Source organism: Carya illinoinensis, chromosome 8, assembly GCF_018687715.1.
Source record: "Carya illinoinensis cultivar Pawnee chromosome 8, C.illinoinensisPawnee_v1, whole genome shotgun sequence".
Lineage (NCBI taxonomy): Eukaryota > Viridiplantae > Streptophyta > Magnoliopsida > Fagales > Juglandaceae > Carya > Carya illinoinensis.
The window spans coordinates 34527964-34550229 of NC_056759.1; the positions used below are offsets into that span (position 1 = coordinate 34527964).

Here is a 22266-nt window from a genome sequence, read left to right on the forward strand (position 1 = left end):
CTGCAGCCGCCTTTATTATTAGAAGTGATGAATTCATAATTTATGAATATTGATGACGTGGTGATTAGATAATTCCGATACTTTCGAAATAAGCTTTCTCATAGTTAAGTATTGTGTGAATTTAAATTACTTATGATACTTATAAAGTGGATATCTACACGTATATATAAGAATAACATATAATTCTCAAATGATCTGATAACATATTCTTGAATTATTACTTATCATTTATTATTAATTTAAGTATTAGATTTATCACAGACACATAGTGTCACCTATATAGCAATTTGCAAATTAACGATCACGTTCGATGATCGAATACGTTCTTTACAACTTACATTTTATTTATATTTGTTTCAAAATAATGATAGAGATTACACGAGTACTATAACTTTGGTATCATAATTTGCAACGCATTCGTCTCAAATCACCATTGGATCAATCATTCTTAAAAAGATAACAAAATTCAATGATAAGAAAAAAAAAATATATTAGGTAAAAAATGAGATTACGAAGGGACAATGGTGTAAATTCAAGTATTAATTTTATTTTTATTTTTAGAAAAGTAAATAATATAAAAATTAATAATTTTGAATAGTTTTCCATTTGTTTAACCTCCTGGCAAAAAACGTCAGCGCATTAAACGGGTGCGAAACGTGCAGACCCGTTTACAAGACGTGGGGGCCCAAAATACAGATTCGGTAGGGCGGTGCTTGCGCGTCCAGAACTCCTCAAAGACAGCTGTATGTTCAAGCGTTAGAACAATATTTTTTTCTTTTAATATTTATATTATATTTAATTGTTATATGTTTATAATAAAAAAACACTATTAAATGGAAAGAATTGACATTTTTTAATTGGAAAAAGATCCGAAACTCCTCGTGATTCTTGTCCTTCTAAATTACAACTGCTCCGAGGAAAGACGATAAAAAAATAAAAAAATAAATAAAGGAAAGATGACTTCTTTTAATTACAATTTACAACAAAATCCAACTAATTCTGTCCTTTATTTTTTTAAAATTAGTTTTTAAATTTCAAGAACAGACAAGGTTTTTTTTTTTTAAACGAAAATTAAAATAGGAAGAAATTCATTTAACTAGATTTTTGTTTCTTTTGAAAAATTGAATGAAATGAGATGAAAAATTTATTAATAATAATTAAATGATTTATAAATAGTAATAAAATAATTTAGATTAAGATTTTTATTGGATTTAGAAAAAAGTCTTACTATGGCCATCGAGAGTGGGCTAGAGGATTCCTACTTAGAAGTGTAAAATGTACTTTTTTATTTTGTGTTTATTTTCAAGCATTTTTTAAATCCTTTTAAAAAAATTTTGATAAAAAGAAAAAAGTTACAAGCTCATTTAAAAACATTTCTTTAACATTTAAGTAAAAAGAAAATAAAATATGAATTGGTAACTTTTGGTGAGGATGCAACATTTTTTTTTTTTTAGAAAAGGAAGAGAGAAAAATTGAATAAAAATATTATAAAATTAAAATATTATTTTTATTTTATGATTTAAAAAATTATAATTGTTTTTGTGGTTTATATGAAATTTTAGAAAAATTGTAATGATTAGATGAAAAGTATGAAATAGAAATTGAAAAGTATTTGTATTTAAATAATTCTTTGGATATTGAGATGGGATGAGATAGAAACCAAATGCTTATCCAAACGAGACTTTAGATTGCTTAGAGTTTTTGCTAGAACCGTTTAAAACTCAAAATGAGAGGGATAGAGCAAACAAAACCTCGATAAAGTAGAGAAGCCAGATTCTCCGATTGCCAATCCTTCGGATGGTAGAAGAAAATTGACTAAAAGAACGACGCATACGTTTCACGCGTGGCTCACTATGGCTTACACCGAGCATGAGACTCGCGCATCATCACACCATGGGAATTCTATCCCTGCCACGTGTAGCACCATCAGGCTTAGTGGTCTTGGATCTCTTAGATCCAACTATTCTCTTCTCTTCAAGAGTGGCATGTGGCCTACATTCGCCTCTACAACCAGTGACAATCATCTACCGGCGATTTGACCCATCTTCCGGATATTATTTTTCTATATTCTCCCATTTTTCCTAACCAATGATCAAGATAAAAAGGTAATAAAAGTTTGCCAATCTAAACCAGTAAAATGCAACACATAATAATCCATTGTAGCTTTCAGTCCTAGTTTTATAGTCTATTTATCAGACTGTGTCAAAACCGCTTCAAGCAGCTCCCCTTTGTGAGGAATGGGTGGAAGTCAAGTCATTGACTCCAAATCCCTCTTTATTTTATTTTACTAGTATTGTATTTGTTAATTTAGGATGATAGTTCGAGACTCCTACTCTATTGAATTTTGTATCATGTAATCATTTATTTGTTTGAAAAAAAAAAAAAAAAAAAAAGAGTAGAGAAGCCAAGTGCTGAGTCATCCCAACTTGCAGATTTTATCGACTTGGAAAATAGTCAAATCTAAGGGTCTGGCTACCATGCCGCCCCATTCATACCGCTGGGCGTGCTGCCCAGTGGTTTTTTTTTTCAATTTTTTTTCACATTTTTTTAGTCACTTACTTAATCATTAAATAAAAATATATATATATATATATATCAATACACTTAAAATCACTTTCTTAATCATTAAGTAAAATATATATATATATATATCAATACACTTAAAATCACTTTCTTAATCATTAAGTAAAAAAAAAATATTTTTTACCTGAGTGGTACACTTAGGCGGCACTGCTCAGGCGGCGAGGGAGCTTTTTCCAAATTTAATGGGGGAGCTAATTTCGAATCAGTTCAAGATTCTGATCTTTCCCTGCCCTGTTTGGCACATAAAATTCTCCACCTTAAGGGCTTATATTACTTGGGACAATCACCTCAAGCATTTCCATGTCAAAGTTCTGCTTTATATATTCTGGACAAATAGCAATGAAAAAGCTGACTATGACAATGAAGAAAGGCCCATGACCTTTGGGGAAATACAAACCAAGTGACAAAATTTGCTACGGCATAATGCAGTAGGCTTCAACTTGTCTTTAATATAGATATCGATTGTCCCTACATTTCCTCATGAGTAATGCTAGGTAAGTCATGGGTTGTGTAACTGCCATGCATTTTTTTTTTTTTTTAAAAAAGAGTGAAACTTACTATTAAATATATATATATATATATATATATTTTAATGTGGATCTCATATTTATTCACTTTTTTCAAAAGAAGTGTACAACGCTTACATACTCTATAACTGTAAATATCATTTTTCTTTCATCGTGGTATATATGCCATATGGTGATGTTGACTGAACAATATTATATTTCATCCTCATCATCATTATCAATTGATCATCATCATCATCCTCATCCTCATTCATCTACCTAGTTACCAGGATTTCGTTCTGAGAAACCAAGAACATTAGCATCTGGCCTGTTTAAAGGCAGCTAACTGTAAAAATATGCCATGACACATGCAAGAACAACCCAATTAACTAGCACTATAACCAACAAGTTCTTCTGCATGATCCTTTTCTTAGCATGGCAGCTATCGTAATAAGCCGTCAAGACAATGCAATTATAGTTGATGGTGAATATGCATCAGATTGCACGCAGGAATGTTGGTACGACCACCTTTAGAAAAATAGGACCTAGGGGGTGTCTTATGGTCATTATGTGTTATGGTTGACAACAACAGTAAGGCCTCATTGGTACATTTTTACTATACTGCCATATAGTCAGTAAAGTATAACAGATAAGACTTTACTCTCTAGAATCTATTGAGTCATGTGCAGTTACACATACCAATGGAGAGAGTTCATAAATATTTCATTTCAGTAGGGACAATTCACAAAATGCAGGGAATAAGCACACACATGCACACACATAGAGAGACACACCATTGCAATTTGCAGCCAAAGTAAAAGCAATGATGAGCTGAAGATCTGATAATGAAGAAAGCAATAAGAATTAGTATGCATATAGGCATCTGCAGGTTCATTTCCTTCTACTAGATGCAGCTTTTGATAATTTGCATTGTACTAGTCCTTTGAATTTCCCTCTGTTCACCGACATTCGGATTTCTTTCCCCTCGAACTTGCCTTTCTTCAGTACCACTACCACTTTTTTACTGCACTTTCTGCACATTGGGGTTACCAAAACTTAACGGAAACAGAACATGCTCTCTCTTCACCATTAAAAAAATTTTATGAACAGTTTACCTGAAGAAAAAAGTGCATTTGCCATCCCCCAGGAATGTCATCCCCTTTGGCGAAGAGCTATGGGACCCAGTCCCATGCTCATTCTAGCCATGTGTTGTGGTAGGCTGTTCCTAGGGATTCCCTTTCAGGGAGCTGCAATGTAAGCATCAAAGTTTGAGCTGGACCCATCATCTAAACCAGATTTTGGTGCCCATTAGAGTAGGTTTGTTACTCAGATACATATAGTTTTTCAAGATGAAAGTCCAGCATGGTTAACAAAATATTTGCAACCAGAATGATAAGTAAGACAGATCGACTATAACATTCGATTGTAGTATATGTTCGTTCCCATGATTGTCCCAACAAACCGTCAAGATCAATGTTGGGTCAATATTTGCTGAAAGCCCAATGACATCCCAAACTAAGGCCCATCAAATTAAATACAAACTCGGTTCTTAGCCAAATCCATCAACCGTTAAACAATACATATATTGGATAAAACCATAATTGGTTTAGTGTCTGTTAAGAGATACTCGATCTCTAACAAAAAGGAAAGAAAATTCCCCGACTAGCTCTTTTGGTTAATTACTATTGGTTTTGACATGGTTTCGATCCTTCAATTGATTATCTATTTCAGTTCTTATCCCAGCTTGTCATCTTCTTACTGAAATGCCATGCACCACCAATTAACTCGTGTAAATGGCTAATCAGAACCCTTTGATAATCCATCTTTAAACAAATATCAAATGACAAAAGTTCGAATCATTAAGGGAATTAAGAGCATGCATGGATGGATGGTGGGTTTTTTCTACTATTTATCTTGATTTGAGTTTATATTCTTCAAATCCATTTTATTCCCTGCAGCTCCTCTCATGCTTTTGCCTTTTAAAAGCATTTGGTTCTAATGGATTAAATTACCAATGAGATTTCCAACATGGTTTAGACTAAAAAGTAATTGAATTTTAAAAAACTTACAGTAAGGTGTTCATCATGTGGCACACCTTTTCTCAATTACTCCTTTCTTAATGTGGCTTCAAATCCACATCTAGCTAGCTAGCTATGGAATTTTCTATGTTGATGATGAGGAACTTGAGACATGGCGCAAATTCAACATGTCTTTTGCTAGGTTAAACACTGAACTCGTGTAAGTCGCCCATATCACACGGATTAGCTAGGTAAATCATCAAATCTTTATCGATCGGACGTAACTCCTAAATATTGTTTGCACCCAAGGATTCAAACCTATTTAGACCAAGAAGAAGCATACCTTCAAAATCAAGGCTCTACCAATTGAGCCAATCCCTAAGAATTACAGGTGTATGTTTCCCTCATAGCACATGTCAATTTTTTATGCTCTGCCTTCAATGAGTAATTTCTCTTATAGCTAGGTTATGAATATTTCGTAGAAATAATTCCAAACTAACGTGTCACATGAGAGCACTGTATATTTGGTAAAATATATAGGATTGTTGAGTTTCTCATTTTCCATCCATCACTAGCGTGTGTGCATGCTGCATAACCTTCACACCAAAGGCATCCTACATATATGTCATTATAAATAGTAATGTGAATCCCAATATTAATATAATAAAATCTACATATTATATTTATCTCTCTTTAAATCATAAATAATATTTAGATAAATAGTTAGTATGGTCCACTCAAATTGTATAGTTAGTATGGTCCACTCAAATTGTATTCAACTGTTGTAGGTTGATGCAGATGAGGAGAGAATCATCTTTTCTTTTCCTAGCAAAAGCCCTCTCCCTTGATTTGACTGAAACCACTTGTATTAGTGTATGCCATTTATTTGGGGAATGCATGTTTCCCTAATAATCAGACCTGCCAATTTTTTATGCTTGGCATTTAGCTAAACATTTCTTTTGTAGCTATGAATTTTCCTCCCCATTAAAAGTTAGGTAGCTCTTAAGCCGATGGTTAATCCCTGATTATACATAGCTATTAGAGGGGGTAGCATCACTGTATTATTCATAATTGAAGTCATTATTGTCATGATTGGCACCTTCTCCTTGTTTATTTCTCTTCTTTTCAAACCCACTTCCCTTCCCCCTAAAACAAAAAAGAGGTTAGCTATCTATTCTAAAGGTCATGTGGAAGGCTGTATGTAAGTTTTCAGTGAGGACAATCCTCCCTGATTGAGGAGACAAAAAGAACACTGAAATCTCATCTAGCAGTGTCTCATATAATGGGATCATAGGGAAACATCCAAAAGGGGTGGTTGGTTTTGAGAAGGTTATGAGGGCAGCCACTTGGCCTGGCTTTGCTATACAATTAAGATATTCTCTCTAATTTTTTGACCGAATTGGATAGTCTAATACAAAGAGTAATAGATAAAACATTAAATGTTCGTGCAAGTCCACGCTGCTCAAAAATCCTATATGCAAGAAAATAGAGTTGGGCACAATTCATAGCAAATGCAGAAGTTTGATTTATTGGGAAATTTTGCATTCAACTGCTGGTTTATTTTCAGCTCAGAAACCCTTATCACTTAATTACTATCATAGTATTCTGTGTAATGACATAGTTAGGCACGTTTATACCAAAAAAAAATCAAGTGGGAACTAATATTTATAGTAATTACATTAGAATTGAGTCTGCACTGCACTTGTCCTCAGACCTTCCAACTACCTGAGTGAGGTTTAAAAATCAAGGACTTGTTATCTTGTTACCAATTAATTGATCTGCTTGACAAAACCAATGAAATGATTTAAGAAATGAGTGAGAGGCTTGACAAAGGAGAATGGATTGGATTCAGGGAATCAGGCTAAGGGAAAATTGCTCAAAAAATAACAAACAGAAAGACTCCAATAGTGTCAAAAGTTGCACCTGATTGATAAGAAATTAGAATACTGACATCACATGTGTATATACATATATGCTTTATGAGCAGATATTTATATTTATGTTTCTTGATTAAAGACTCCGTCTTGAATCATTTTCCTCCATACATTATTATGTAACAAAGCCCCTAGCTACACACTTTATCCTGATCTATTCTTCAATCCACCATCATGACCCTGGTTTGCACCAACACACTTTAAGCTTCTTTAGGACTGTTTTCTTTATTTCTCCATTCCTTCTTTCTTCTTGAAATAGAGAAATGGAAATTGTGTACTTAATAACTGCTTTCTCTTGATCTTTGAGTTGCAAGTTTGCAAGCAATAATGCTGACCATCCTAAAATTTCCCTGTTACTCATTTTGAGACAAGCCAACAAGTATCACTCTCAAGTTATATAGTACATAATCATGTTAGAGGTACTCCCAAGTTTTGTTTCAATAGCTTTAAAACTTATGTGCTACCAATCAAAAAGTTTATAAAAAAAAGAAAAGAAAAAGAAAGGATAATAAGTCAATATACATTGATAATGTACCATTAATCATATAAAGTTCTTTTTTTTTTTTTTTTCAATGGTAAGTTATGTAATGAGTTCAACATTTTTCTATCATGCAAGTCATTGGTCCAAATATGGAATCCAATGATTATAGTTCAAAATCTTTGAAAAGAGAAGCACAAGTGTCCCAAAGATTCTATAAATTGAACTACAAATTGACATGAATTTATATGATACGGTAAATTTACTTTACAATATAATATATCACATCAAGGTACGTCAGTTTAAGATAAATCAAGGTACAATATAATAAATACGAGATCGACATAAAAAAAAAAGTTTTAAATACTGGACTTAACTTTTTTTCAAAACGACTGCATAGTACTTGCACACTCAATAACTATATATAGCATTACTCTTAAAAATACATAAACTAAAAGCGACCCACCATAAACTATAGCATGACACAGAACCTTTTGTAAATCAGATATCTAATTTAATTGTTATGATTGCCTTTTGAAAACTGTAGGTGGTACATGTTCATGGTCACCTCAACGAAGAATAAGAACAAAAACGATAAGATTCTCCATGATATCAAAGATTGGAATGTCAAGGGTCACTCAAGTGGCCAAGAGAATATAAACCCAAAAATGAGCTTTTATTGATATTGAATAAAGATTGTGATCAAGGGTTTGTTTGGATTAAGAGATACTCTTAACTCAATTTATTTCATTTAATCATTATAATTTTATCAAATTCTCACATAAAATATAATAAATAATTTAAATTTTTAAAATTTTAAATTAAAAATAATATTAAAAATAATATTCTAATAATATTTTATTCAACTTTTATCTCATCTCATCTCAACTCACTGTCCAAATCTCTAATAAAGTGAGAAGTTGGCGTTGTTTTGGGACTGATCATAGTTTTGGATCATATTCCCTTCGGAGATTTAAGAAAGGGAATGAAGAGAAGCTGCGTTGATATGCATGCAGGAACCATCAAATGCAGATTTTTATATGTTAAATTACCCACGCGACCCTGAATAAACCCATTTTGAAGAGCCAAAAATCAGCTTGCAGAAAACAAGGTGGGAGATACTTGTAATTTGGCTACAAGTGGAGTTTGGCGACCAAGTATTATCCTCTAATAAATAAATAAATAAATAAATAATAAGAAATAATGATAGCAACACAACCTTTTACAATTTTTTTTTATAATTATATTTTAAATGAAAAATATTTTTATAAAATATCATATTCTTGCAACTTCATTTTAAAACAACTCTATTTTACAAAAACCCCTTCCATCTAAAACAGAGAGAAATAGGGTTATTTGCAACTGTACACACTTGTTTTTAATCTAGACTTCTTTACTTGTATCAGTATTTAAAAACGTTATTTTTATGTCCATTTGGGCTTATTTTGCACAAATCTTTGAAATTTCAAGCAGCTTTTTTTAACCAATCTTTTCCTTTGCTCAGATGGCTCCATATTTTCTTCTTTGGGAATTGTTGTTGGCCTGAAATTCTGCATGCATGATGATATTGAATAATGAGAGAGATGCTTTTCAAAAGCGAAAATATAAAGAAGACCCATGAAACTTTGTAAGTTTCTCAGAAAGAACACAAAAACTAGGACCAAACACCAGCTAATCTTTCAGGGGCATAATGAGTTCTTTGAACGCAAACTTCTAAAAAATCTTATATAATTCCCTTCACACATACATAAGAAAGTAAAGGATGTCAGGTTCCCTACAAGCCACCAAACGTTTACAACCCAAGAGATCAAGCTCACAATTATAAGGCAAGGCTTAATACGTGGGGACATCATTCATCAAAAAGTCATGGGGTTCCAAGCCATTTCCATTGGTTCACGATTTTCAATCGATATCATAACGATATAATTTTTCCTGATTTACTCGACAGCATTATTAGGAATCTGTCTTATAATTAGTAGTTTTATGACTGCTTTGAATGGTCAAAATATATATTCCACATACTCCAACCCTTTGCTTTCTTGGATCCATGATCTATAACATCTAATGCACGCACTAGAAGGCCAAAATGCAAATCTACTTTAGCGAATGTGAGAGCGAGAGAGAGAGAGACATGCAACCAACCTGGTTGGATGTTTACAAACATAAGCTCATCATCTCTCATGCATGTCTAATGTGTTAGGCATTTAAACTATCAGTACCCAAGAACCGTTGTAAGCTGGCCAGTAACTTTTAAATTACCAACCTCAAAACATAAACACTACTAAACAAGTACCACCAAAGCCCAAAACTCACTGAAACAAGCCCCATTTATTACCCACTAACTACTACTTTCCTTTCATATATATACATGCCAGCCACCATTAGCTCTTACAAATGGTGGCATAAGCTGTCTATACCCAAAACGCCAATGTAATCCATTGATCGCAAAATATAAGGTCACATGATTGAGCACCCATTTGGATTTTCATCACTGAATATCTCGAATGAGACGGTCCGGCGCAACAACGAACACATGTCACGATCCGCCGGTGGATGCTGACCCTGGAGGATATACAGATAGTCATACGATATTGGTGGTGAGGTGTAGTATGATGTGCTACTAGGGTATGCCACACTGTAGCTCGTTGCATACATTGGAGTAACATTGTAATGGTGTGGGTATTGATCATACAAATGCTGACGTGGAGGGCTGTAATTGGCTGGTAGGTATCGAGGGTACACATGCTGAAGTGGAGGACTGCTATTGGCTGGAGCTAGAATTGGACCTTGACCGGTACCATTTGCTGATCCTGTGCATGGCGGGGCATTGCCTGAGTGTTCGGCCCCATCGACTTTGCTGTTTCTCGCTGTATGCCCCTTCTTTTTCTTCTTTTTACCTCCACTGCCACCGCCACCCTTCTTATCAGCAGCTGGTGCCTGGTTGCCGGACAGTACATTCACCTCAGGCTTTGGCTCCTTCGCTTGTCCACCGGTTTTACCAGTTGCAACACCGCCTCCACAACCGTCACAATTTTTCGCAGGGTCTTGATCTCCAACTACAACTGTCTCTTTTTCCTTATCATCACCATGGTTACTTTCTTCAGAGCTTTCTTGGTCGCTTTGTTTCTCTTTGTTCTTGTGTTTGCCGTGCTTTCTCTCTTTTGTGCCAGCTTTTTCAGGCCAAAGCTCTGCATGTTTCCCTGTCTTTACCAATTTCTTGATCAAAATCTCTGGGTTTAAATTCCCGATCACAATGACCTTTTGTTGCTTCAAATCAACGTCTGTCTTATATACCCCTGAGAATCCAATTGAAAGTATCCAAAATTTTCAGGGGAAACGGTAAAAATCAGAGGGAAAGGAGGGAAAAAGAAGAAGAAGAATAAGGAAACTGCAGATGAAATAAATCAAACATGGAAAAGAAAACTGGATAAAACTCGGAAGAAATATGGATATACTCATATTAAGCAGAAGTAGATATAACCCAGATGAGAAAAGCTCCTAATCCACAAGATTTCAAGAGTAAATCCTTTTTTTTTTTTTTCTCTCTAAAAAATAACATTGAAAAAGAGAGTTAACTTAAAGGAATGGAACCAGTATAAATGAAGCAGACCTTTTTTTTTTTTTTTTGGGTAAACAAGAACCATTCCCATGATCAGAAATAAATATGAAATAATATTTCAAAGAATACTAGGTTTTGGAGTCACCTTCAATGTTTTTTAGAACCTTTTTTACTTTTCTTTTGCAGCCTTCACAGTGGATTGAGACTTTCAAGACCCATGTCTAGAAAAGAGCAGCAGAAGAGGTTTAAAAACAAGTGGGTCTAAAATTTATTAGAGGAGTGAGTGTTGTTCATATATAGAAACCAAGTGTTACCTTGTATTTGAGAGCTTCTGGAGGACTTTCTTCCAGTACGTCTTTAGCTACTTCCTGAGCTTCAGTCTTGGCGTCTGTTGTTGCCATCGGACGAACAGGAAAGCCTATGAGAGGGGAAAGAGAAGATTGTGTAAGATTACTTGAGAAGTAGGAATAACAACTTCTTAAATCTTAGAAGCCTTTGAGAGGTGAGAGAGCGAGATAAAGTATGGCCTTGGGCTCGGGGTTGATGCATGGTGGGGTGGCAACAGTGCTGCCGATCAGAATTAAAATCCTGCAAATGCTCGATACTTTGATGGACAGCCATCAATGTATGCCTATGGCATAGATTCTTTTTGGGAAGATGAGTTTAGAATTTTGTTTTTTAAAAACGATATTAGTTTCAAAGTTAAACACATTTTTTTAAAATATAAAAAAATAATAAATATAAAATTTATATAAAAAAATTGAATTTTAATGATAATCTATTTTTATAAAACAGAGTAGCAAACCTATGAACTCTAAAATTATATTTCACGGTTATTAAGATCTAGTTTGGATTTAAAGATGATATAGTTTTATATGAATGATGAAAGTGGAATAAAATATTATTAGAATATTATTTTTTAATATTATTATTATTTTAAAATTTGAAAAAATTTAAATTGAGATTTGAAAAAACTGAATTGTTTATTATATTTTTGTTTGAAAATTTAAAAAAATTGTAATGATGAGATGAAATGCTTTTCACATCCAAACGGAGCCTACACGTTAAGCAACTTTCACTGTTTATTTACTTATTGCGAGAAAACGAATTGACTAAGGAAAATAATAGAGAGGCCAACTTGCATTCTCCTTCTATTTCATTTCACTTAAATAATACAGTAGCAATTGACAATTGATAAATTACAACTTTACAATGCTAACCATGGAAATGTACAACTTTTACAAGAGTAAATGTGGAAATGTGCAAAATGGAAATACAAGAAGGAATCATGGAAAACACATCACTTTGATTTATGATTGGATTGAGGAAGAGATTCGGCTACTGCTCTGGAATTTCCATGTATAGCTGCTGTGATTTCGAGATCTTCATAAGTGCTCTGTCTAGCTTTAGATTGATGAAGGGATTCGGCTGCTACTCTTGATCTGGAATGTCCAATGTCCATGTATAGCAACTGTGATTTCAGAATCTTCCTGACTGTCTATACTCTCTCTAACACCCCCCTTAAATTTATGGGGATCAATATCACCATTAATTTGGATCTTAAAAATGCAAACCGAGGCGCAGTTTGTCCCTTGGTGAAGATATCACCAATCTGATCTTGTGTAGAAATGCACTTCACTTGAATGTCTTTGTTTAGACTATTGGTTGTTTTTTTGTTGTTCAAGTGATTAGATTTGATCAGAGAAAGATACCGTAACCGGTTATGTTGCGGCGGTAATCAGGATTACCAGTCCAATCTAAATCACAGTAAGCATTTAAATTAATTGGACCAAAGGAAAAATAAAGCCCGTAGTCAATACTACCCTTGAGATAGCGAAGCACACGTTTCACAGCAACCCAGTGTGGCTCATGTGGATTGTGCATAAATTGGCACAATTGGCTCATAGCATACGCAATGTCGGGGTGTGAGATTGTACAGTACTGGAGAGCTCCAACCACTCGTCGATATTCAGTGGGATCAGGCAATAATTCACCTTTTGTAGAGGAGAGTCTCAGCCCTAAAGTTGTTGGACAGTTTAGAGGTTTAGCACCCCCCATTTTGGTGCTATCATGTAGATCGGTTATATACTATGTTTGACGTAGGTATAGCCCATGTTGGTCACGACTTGCTTGGCCACCTAGAAAAAAACTTAGCTAACCCAGATCTTTAACAACAAATGAATCATTGAGGGATGAGAGAAAATAGTCAATTGCAGCCTTGCTTGAACCAGTGACTAGGATATCATCAACATAAATCAATACATACAATTTCACAGAATCAGTTGCATAAATAAACAGGGAATAATCAACAGTTGATTCAATGAAACCATATATCCAAGAGGTGCTGTAAGAGACGGCGAAACCAAGCATGTGGTGCTTGTTTAAGACTGTACAGTGATTTATGTAATCTGCACACATAATCTGGGTGATTTTCATTAACAAACCCTTTGGGTTGCTCTATAAAGACTTCCTCATCTAATAACCCATGCAGAAAAGCATTTGAAATATCCAATTGACGGATATTCTAATTAAATGGTATTGCTAAAGCAAGGATTAATCAAACGGTGGTGTGTTTCACAACAGGCAAAAAAGTTTTCACCATAATCAATTCCATACTGTTGATCAAAACCTTTTGCAACTAGATGCTCTTTATAGCACTCAATGCTTCCATCTGAAAGTCTTTTTATCTTAAAAACCCATTTATTTCAAACAACATGCTTACCAGATGGGCGAGGACAGAGAAACCAAGTCTCATTGATCATTAACGCGTCAAACTCATGCCCCATTGCAGCACACCATTCGGGAGAAGAAACTGCTTGTGTATAGGTGGAAGGCTCAGTTTCGGTGATGACCATGGAGGGTACCTGCAAATGATGACGAGTCGAATACACAATAAAATCAGAGAATGTTTTTGGTTTGAAGTTCCTAGTCATGGAACGAGTTGTCATGCAGCCTGGGTGAGTATTTGAGTTGGTGGGTGGGGGTGTAGTTGACTAAAGTGTTGGTACTGGGAGTGCGATGGAAATTAGTTCGATTTGGGACTGGGTTGAAATGGTTTGGGTTTGAGTGGGTATGAGAGGCGTAGGTGAAAGGGTTTGCCTTTGAGGGTCTTGCGCAAAGTGGAGAGAAGGATCGGTATTTTCTTGGGTGTTTTGGCTGATTTCTAATGTGGGAGATGGGTTTATGTTTGAAGAATGAGAAACTGGAAGGGAAGTGAACATATCTGGAGAAACTTCACTCGGTGAGGCAGGAGAACAGAGGACTCCACGTGTTGTAGGAAATTCAAACTCATTGAAAATAACATTTCGGGACACATACACATGACCAGTCTTATAATCAAGACACCTATATCCTCTTTGTTGACTAGAATAGCCAATAAAAATACACTCTTTACTATGAAAAGAGAGTTTGTTTTCTTCATGGGGTCTAAGCAAAGGATAACAGGCCGATCCAAAAATTTTTAAGTGTGAAAATTTTGGAATTTTGTTGTGAAGCATGTAGAATGGAGTTAAGTTATGTAACACTTTTGTTGGGAGTCTATTGATGAGATAAACAGATGTTAGGAAATCATTGGCTAAATATGTGTTTGGTAGGTGAGAGCGAGCTAAAAGGGTTAGCCTGGTTTCAACAATATGACAATGTTGTCGCTCAGCAATCCCATGTTGTTGAGATGTATGAGGACATGTTAGGCGATAAAACATGCCATTTTCTTGTAAAAAGGATTTGAAAGAGGTGGAAGTGAATTCGCCACCATTATCGGTTTGTAACTATTGAATTTTACAAGAAAATACATTTTCCACGAGAGCCTTGAATTGTTTAAAAATTGCAAAAACTTCATTTTTGAATTTAATGGGATATAACTAAGTGAAGAGAAAAATCATCAATAAAAAGAACATAATATTTTGCTCCACTGATTGAATACATAAGAGATGTCCATACATCTGAATGAATAAGAGCTAAAGGCCTAGAGGATTGGCTAGTTGAGTCACTAAAGGGTAATTTTTTGGATTTCCCTAAAGGACATGATGAACAAAGTCCTAATTTATTGGAATGGAAAACATCTAAATACTTGGACTGAAATAACTTATTTAAAACAACTTGGTACGGGTGGCCTAGACGATCGTGCCACGCGTCGAGATTTGCAGACACATCGAGTTTGGCTACATAACAAGAAATTTTATTGGAGGGATTTTTATTTTCTGCAATTGGATAGAGTCCGTTTTTAACTTGCCCTTGAAGTAAAAGTCATCCCATGTTGTTCTCCTTCACAGAAAAATCATTTCCATGTTGCGCCTCCGGCCGCCCAGAAATCACACCCACAATAGATAGAGACAATATTTAAGTGGTTCGGCAACTGCCTACGTCCACTGAAGCGGAAATTCGATTTTTCACTATGTTTGTACAATTTTACAAACACTCACACCATCTCTCTATCTCTCTTAAATGGCCTCCGTTCTGGGTTTCCCCAGAACCCATTTTCGCCCTCTGCCCTCTGCCTGATCTCTCACCTCAGTGAGGATGATTTTCTCTTCACAATTCATCTCCTTTTATAGGAGAAATTATGGGGGACAAATTGCCACCATTCTTGACCAAGATGGCCTTCAATTCGGTGCAGCATTTGTTAATCAATCTTTGCTGCAGAATTCGGTGCCTAATACAACAAAGAAAGAAACGGTGCACATGTGCAGCCCTTCATACTTGGGTTGATTCAACAATCACCCCCTCCACCCAAGTATGTCATACCAGGCTGCTTGTAAACTGATTCATTCTTCAAATGAATTCACCTCTTTCTTTGAATGCTTGTCAGCCATGAGAGATCCGCTATCACATGCATCTTCAGGTACGTCTTCAAATGGATATCCAGATGCCTCTCCAAATGCATCTTCAAATGCATCAGCATCGTCTACATCCACGGAGCTTGCAAGGGATTTTCTTCAGAGGAGATTTACCAGTGCTCAATTGCACAATCTCAACTCTCTAGGATTCTTCTTTTGCTCGAGTCCATGAGTCCGCACTCATGTACACCTTGAGCAAACTGAGCTTCGCTCTAGGCTCATCCGAACGAACAATCTGCTTCGCTCTAGCCACATCCGAGCGAACAATCTGCTTGGTGCCTTTCAGCTTTCAAACCAGGCTCCATAATCCTACAATCACACCAATCTCCAACTTGGAGACTGGTTCTCAACATGCCGAGCTCTATCTCCAGCATGATCCCTTATACAATTTTACAGCTCATGTCTTCAACTTAGAAGACTAACTAAAGTGATGCATAACTTTAGTTCATCACGTACAATGCCCTTAATCAACACATCTACACAGGGCAACACATCTACCACTGCACTGGGAATCAATGGTCTCGCACGGACCTTGACACATATCAGAGAACCTGTTGCTGAGGTCTCCATCTCTGATCTGGGTGACTGACCCTTCATCCTGCTGCTATCTTCAGTCGCATGTGTCCATCTTGTGTGCAGTCTCCGACTTGCATAATCTCCCTTCTTGCAAGATTTTTCTTCATACCGTAGTTCACTACCTTCATTCAGCAGGCTACATTTTAAGGTAGTAACCACCATGGAGGTCTGATCGTCTTGGCAGTTCTTTAGGTGTAGATATCCCTGGAACATCTGACGTTTTGTTCCCATCTCTCACACCTGTACTTCATGTCGTGGTCTAGGGAGATTTCTTTAGAAAAGTAAAACTGGGTTCCTTTTACTTTCTCTAATTCACACAACAATTAACCCGAGCCAAGACCAATTAATCCTTCGTGACCTTCCAACACCAAATGCTATTGGCAACAATAGCAACAATCTCCATCTTGTGACTTTGACTGGTCCCACAGCCAAGCTCCACCTCAATGAAGATCTTCATAGCTCCCGCTATCATGCTTCACCATAAAAGCATATCCACTCAGAATAAACTAATTCCAAACATTTCACTTCGGCCCATGTCGAAAATAACCTTGCTGAAAACTATGGTGTAACTTCCACGTTTGGCTCTCCTGGAAGTTCATCAGCCATCGACATGAATTTCCACCACACACCTTGCATTAATGTCAAACCAATGCCTGTGTGTAAACTTGTAGACCTGCTAACATTAACACATCCTCTATCATGGTAACTCACGCCATGAGGATATACATGTCTCTTTTTTCATGGAGAGAGACACAATATTAGCATCAATACCAGTATCTCCATTTACTGACTTGGAGCCACTTGCCGAAACTGCTCCTTGTACTAGCCGTTTCACCAGTCGCTAGTGTCACTGTTGTCTTCAGGGATTGTTTTGCCCTTCAACGCCTTTGAGAAAACACTACTGAATGACTGCTGTCTTCAGGCTGTCTTTAACAGCATTGTGCACTGCAAGAAATGCAACGCCATGTTTTTCTTCAGTCACCATATTCACAGCATCATTCTCAATTTTCTCCTGATTTTAGCAGTCTCTTGTGGCCTGTCTCGCCACAATTTCTAGCGAGTCATCTGTTGTCCAGATCTTGACTTGCCTCTGTCCTTACAATCAACATTCAGGACCAACAACTCGAAATCTTGCCAGAATCTCTTCTGCGCACTTCCTCATCCAGGATAAGATCTCTTACATTGAGAAACTTCAACTTTGACTTCTTTGCAGAATTACTCATAGCCATTCTCATGACCTCCCAACCTTTTGACCACAACGCCAAATGCTATTGGGCAACAATAGTACCTTCTGCCTTATCTGAAATTGAACCGTTTCTCCACCTCAAATCTGACAAGATTTGAAACCTTACTTCCTGACATTGCTTTAATGAATTTACCGTAGAAATGAATAGTACCTCACTAAGTCAGTTCCCAGGAAAGATTGGAGGGTCACAATGGACACACTTAAAATTTCCAATCTCCTAGACAGAACCTCCTTAGACTGTACGTATCCACACTACCACATCAAAGCTTCATCTGCACTTTGTTATTTGCAACTGGCTTTTCAAAGAAAGCCACAACGAGATCCGATGCGGTTCTCCTCTTAATAACAATATGCTCCATGAGTTGTATGACTGCCAAAACCTGCTGATATAACAAGTTAATCAGCATCGTCCAATGATCTGAAATTTGCTCCATCAAATTTTACGATCCCAACTGGCTTAAATTAAGCCCAAAACCAATGAGTCCATCATGACTCCAACTGGCTACGATCAAGCCCACAACTGATCTGTAACACGTGGACGGTTCAGATCGAATGTACCGATGGCGAATCTCAACATTCCCACCGTACCGATGAGTCCGGAATGATCCAAATAGTTTGCCAGCACTATTTGATCATCGCGATGGAACTCCAACTGGCTACGATCAAGCCCACAACTGATCTGCAACACATGGACGGTTCAGATCGAATGTACCGATGGCGAATCTCAACATTCCCACCGTACCGATGAGTCCGGAATGATCCAAATAGTTTGCCACCACTATTTGATCATTGCGATGGAACTCCAACTGGCTACGATCAAGCCCACAACTGATCTGCAACACATGGACGGTTCAGATCGAATGTACCGATGGCGAATCTCAACATTCCCACCGTACCGATGAGTCCGGAATGATCCAAATAGTTTGCCACCACTATTTGATCATTGCGATGGAACTCCAACTGGCTACGATCAAGCCCAACATGATCTGCAACACCTCGACAGTTCAGATCGACAGTACCGATGGCAAATCTCCACATTCCCACCGTACAGATGAGTTTGGAATGATCCAAATAGTTTGTCAACACTATTTGATCATCACAATTGAACTCCAACCAGCGTAGATCTAGCCCAAAATGATCTGCAACACATCGACAGTTCAGATCGACATTACTGATGGTGAATCTCGACATTCCCACCTTACGGATGAGTCCGGAATGATCCAAATAGTTGGAAAGCACTATTTGATCGTTGAAATCGGACTCCGGATGGCTTAGATCTAGCCCAACAAAGATCTGAAAATCGGACGGTCCAGATCTCTCTGGCGCGTGTACCACACACGCCGCAGTAGGGCGTCTGAGGCGCGTCTGGCGCGTGTGCAACACGCGCCAGAGTACTCCGAGTGCGCGTGGGGGCGCGTGAGCGCGTGCACTGCACGCGTGTTCAACCCACAGCCGCGCGTGAGGGCGCGTGGACGCGTGTCCCTCACGCGTCTTCTTCATCTGCCGCGCGTGGGGGCGCGTGAGGCCGTGTGTTCCACGCGTCTTCTTCCCCCAACTGCGCGTGGGGGCGCGTGGCGCGTGTATCCCACTTCGTCTTCTTCCTCCAGTGCGACTGAGGCGCGTGCATCGCACTCTCCGACTTCCAGGGGCGCGTACGGGCTCCTCCGACATCCGTTTTTGACGCCGTTTCGGCTACGGATCCGTCTTGATGAGAGGAACATTTTGGTGTGATCAAAAGTTGATTTTGATCAACTGTAATTTTCTGGGTAGCACGAACCGAAGCTCTGATACCATTTGTTGCGCCTCCGGCCGCCCAGAAATCACACCCACAATAGATAGAGACAATATTTAAGTGGTTCGGCAACTGCCTACGTCCACTGAAGCGGAAATTCGATTTTTCACTATGTTTGTACAATTTTACAAACACTCATACCATCTCTCTATCTCTCTTAAATGGCCTCCGTTCTGGGTTTCCCCAGAACCCATTTTCGCCCTCTGCCTGATCTCTCACCTCAGTGAGGATGATTTTCTCTTCACAATTCATCTCCTTTTATAGGAGAAATTATGGGGGACAAATTGCCACCATTCTTGACCAAGATGGCCTTCAATTCGGTGCAGCATTTGTTAATCAATCTTTGCTGCAGAATTCGGTGCCTAATACAACAAAGAAAGAAACGGTGCACATGTGCAGCCCTTCATACTTGGGTTGATTCAACATTCCAGTTAGTACAAAATAGCAGTCATTATCCAAGCAAAAACGATTGATAGAGATTAAATTTGAGAAAGCTTTTGGACAATGAAGAATATTGGATAGAGTAAAATTGGAAGTATTTGTTGTGAGAAAAGTGGTACCCATATTCTTTATCACCAAACTTGAGCCATTTCCAACTGTGATGGTTTCTTCCCCTTCATAAGGCTACGAGGCGGTGAGATTTGCCGTGTTATTGGTAATGTGTGCATTGACTCCACTATTTGTATACCACACCTGTTGAGCATAGGAGGTGTTGCCTTCAGCAACCATCGCAGCAAGATCTAATAGTGGTAAGCGGACTTGATAGGATAAATTAAATCTGTCATAGCAATCAAGAGCCGTGTGGCCCTTTTTACCACAGATTTGGCAAATGGGTCGATTGTCAACCGACTGTTGGGCGTTAGGCTTATTGTTGGAGGAGCCCATAGGAACTGAGGGGCGATTGAGCAAACGGTTCTGTGAAGAGAAACCTGGACATTTATTTTTCTTTAGGTATCCTGGTTTTGACTGAGTTGCCGCAAATGCAAAAGTTGTCTCAGCAGGTATTGAGGTGGTAGAAGGTTTCATTAAAGGCTCGAAGATTAGAATCTCAGTTTGGAAGTCGTCCAGAGAAAACTCTTTGTCCCTTGTTGCGAAGGTAAATGCAGTTACAAATGGCATGTACTGCTGCTTGAGCCCACTCAAGAAATAAGTGATGAGATCTTGTTCCTCAACAGGTTTACTGGTAGCGAACAATTGATCAGCAAGAAGCTTGGCCTCTTCAATATAAGAAATGTAGAAGCGATTTTCTTGGGAAATTGTTTGAAGTTGCCATTTGAGGAATGCAATTCGGGATCGCAAGGTGGATGAAAACCGAGCTTGAAGTGAGTCTCATACCTGTTTTGAGGTTTCTAAGTTGAGGACTGTGGAGACAAGTTTTTCCACAATGGAGGCATAAAGCCAATTGAGAACACTGTTGTCTTGTTTAACCCAGCGTGTGTACTCCGGATTGGGGGAGTCATCGGGCAGAGTTTTGGCTGGAGTAGGGTTGGTATCATCAATTAGGCCAACCATGTCATGACTCTTCAAAAACACCATAAATTGGATCCTCTAGGTAAGGTAGTTGAGGCCATCCAATTTCGGAAATTGAGAGGTATTTTGTAGATAAGAGGCCATTTGATTCTGTTAGGGTGGTGCGGAAGCAAGGTTGTAGGATTTTCTTTGTTTGGCGTTAGCCTTACCTGGCTGATACCATGTGAGAAAATGAATTGACTGAGGAAAATAATAGAGAGGCCAACTCGCCTTCTCGTTCTATTTCATTTCACTTAAATAATACAATAGCGTTTGACAATTGATAGATTACAACTTTACAATGCTAACTATGGAAATGTACAACTTTTACAAGAGTAAATGTGGAAATGTGCAAAATGGAGGAATCAGGGAAAAAGCATCACGTTGATTTATGATGGGATTGAGGAAGAGATTCAACTGCTACTCTAGAACTTCCATGTATAGCAGATGTGATTTCGGGATCTTCATAAGTGCTCTGTCCAGCTTGAGATTGAGGAAGGGATTCGGCTGCTGCTCTTGCATGGTCTGGAATCTCCATGTATAGCAGCTGTGATTTCAGAATCTTCCTGACTGTCTATACTCTATCTAACATTTATTTGCATAATATGCACACAATGCCTTCTTTAAGTATATATACACACTGCCTGCAGTTGAAAAATCCTAGGGTTTATATGACATATACATGCAGAGCCAAAACCTTTCCGGGGTCCACTACTTACCTAAAATTCCAAGACTAAATTAATTGATTTCACCAAAATATGGACAAAATGTGATTTATTTTTCCTCTTAGTTTAGAGTTACGACTTTGGAAATAAAGAATAAGAGATAACCAGTACTGAAGCTTAAGTACAGTACTTTTAAGTATAGCACAAAAAAGTTAGAAAATGGACTAATGTACGTAATAAAAAAAAATCCTACGTCGATATCTCCGGGTGCAACTTGATCGGTTCTCGGCTACAGTACGATGATCGATTTGAATAAACTCAGTTATTATAAAATATTATTTTTTAATAATATTATTATTATTTTAGAATCTGAAAAAATTAAATTATTTATTTTATTTTGTGTAGAAATTTAAGAAAATTATAATAAGATAATTCAAACGGAGGCTTAGTCTGGCCCGGCTGATTGTTGGCCTTGGGCTGTTTGGCTGGTGAGTTCACGCCAGCATTCACAATCTTCTGATCCAAATGTTTTCTTACAATACTATGTTGTCCACGTACATAATTA

At 37.3% G+C, this 22266-nt stretch overlaps 1 protein-coding gene across 1 annotated transcript; it reads right to left on the reverse strand.

The window, feature by feature from the left end:
* Positions 1–9748: 9748 nt before the first annotated feature.
* On the reverse strand, positions 9749–11745 carry LOC122318008 (heavy metal-associated isoprenylated plant protein 35-like). Its single transcript, XM_043135126.1, has 4 exons — positions 11606–11745; positions 11393–11496; positions 11224–11299; positions 9749–10815 (listed from the first exon to the last, which is right to left on the reverse strand). Exons 1-4 carry the CDS (start codon positions 11697–11699, stop codon positions 9977–9979), a joined length of 1113 nt encoding a protein of 370 aa, XP_042991060.1. The 5' UTR covers positions 11700–11745; the 3' UTR covers positions 9749–9976.
* Positions 11746–22266: the final 10521 nt, after the last annotated feature.

What these genes read in the sequence shown, in the direction of transcription:
- LOC122318008 (XM_043135126.1), bottom strand. Translation starts at nt 11,699, where the DNA reads ATGGCTGTCCATCAAAGTATCGAGCATTTGCAGGATTTTAATTCTGAT. An exon ending in GCATCAACCCCGAGCCCAAG is followed by an intron (nt 11,497 to 11,605) that starts GCCATACTTTAT and finishes CCCCTCTCATAG; the next exon opens with GCTTTCCTGTTCGTCCGATG. An exon ending in GGTTCTAAAAAACATTGAAG is followed by an intron (nt 10,816 to 11,223) that starts GTGACTCCAAAA and finishes TTGGATTCTCAG; the next exon opens with GGGTATATAAGACAGACGTT.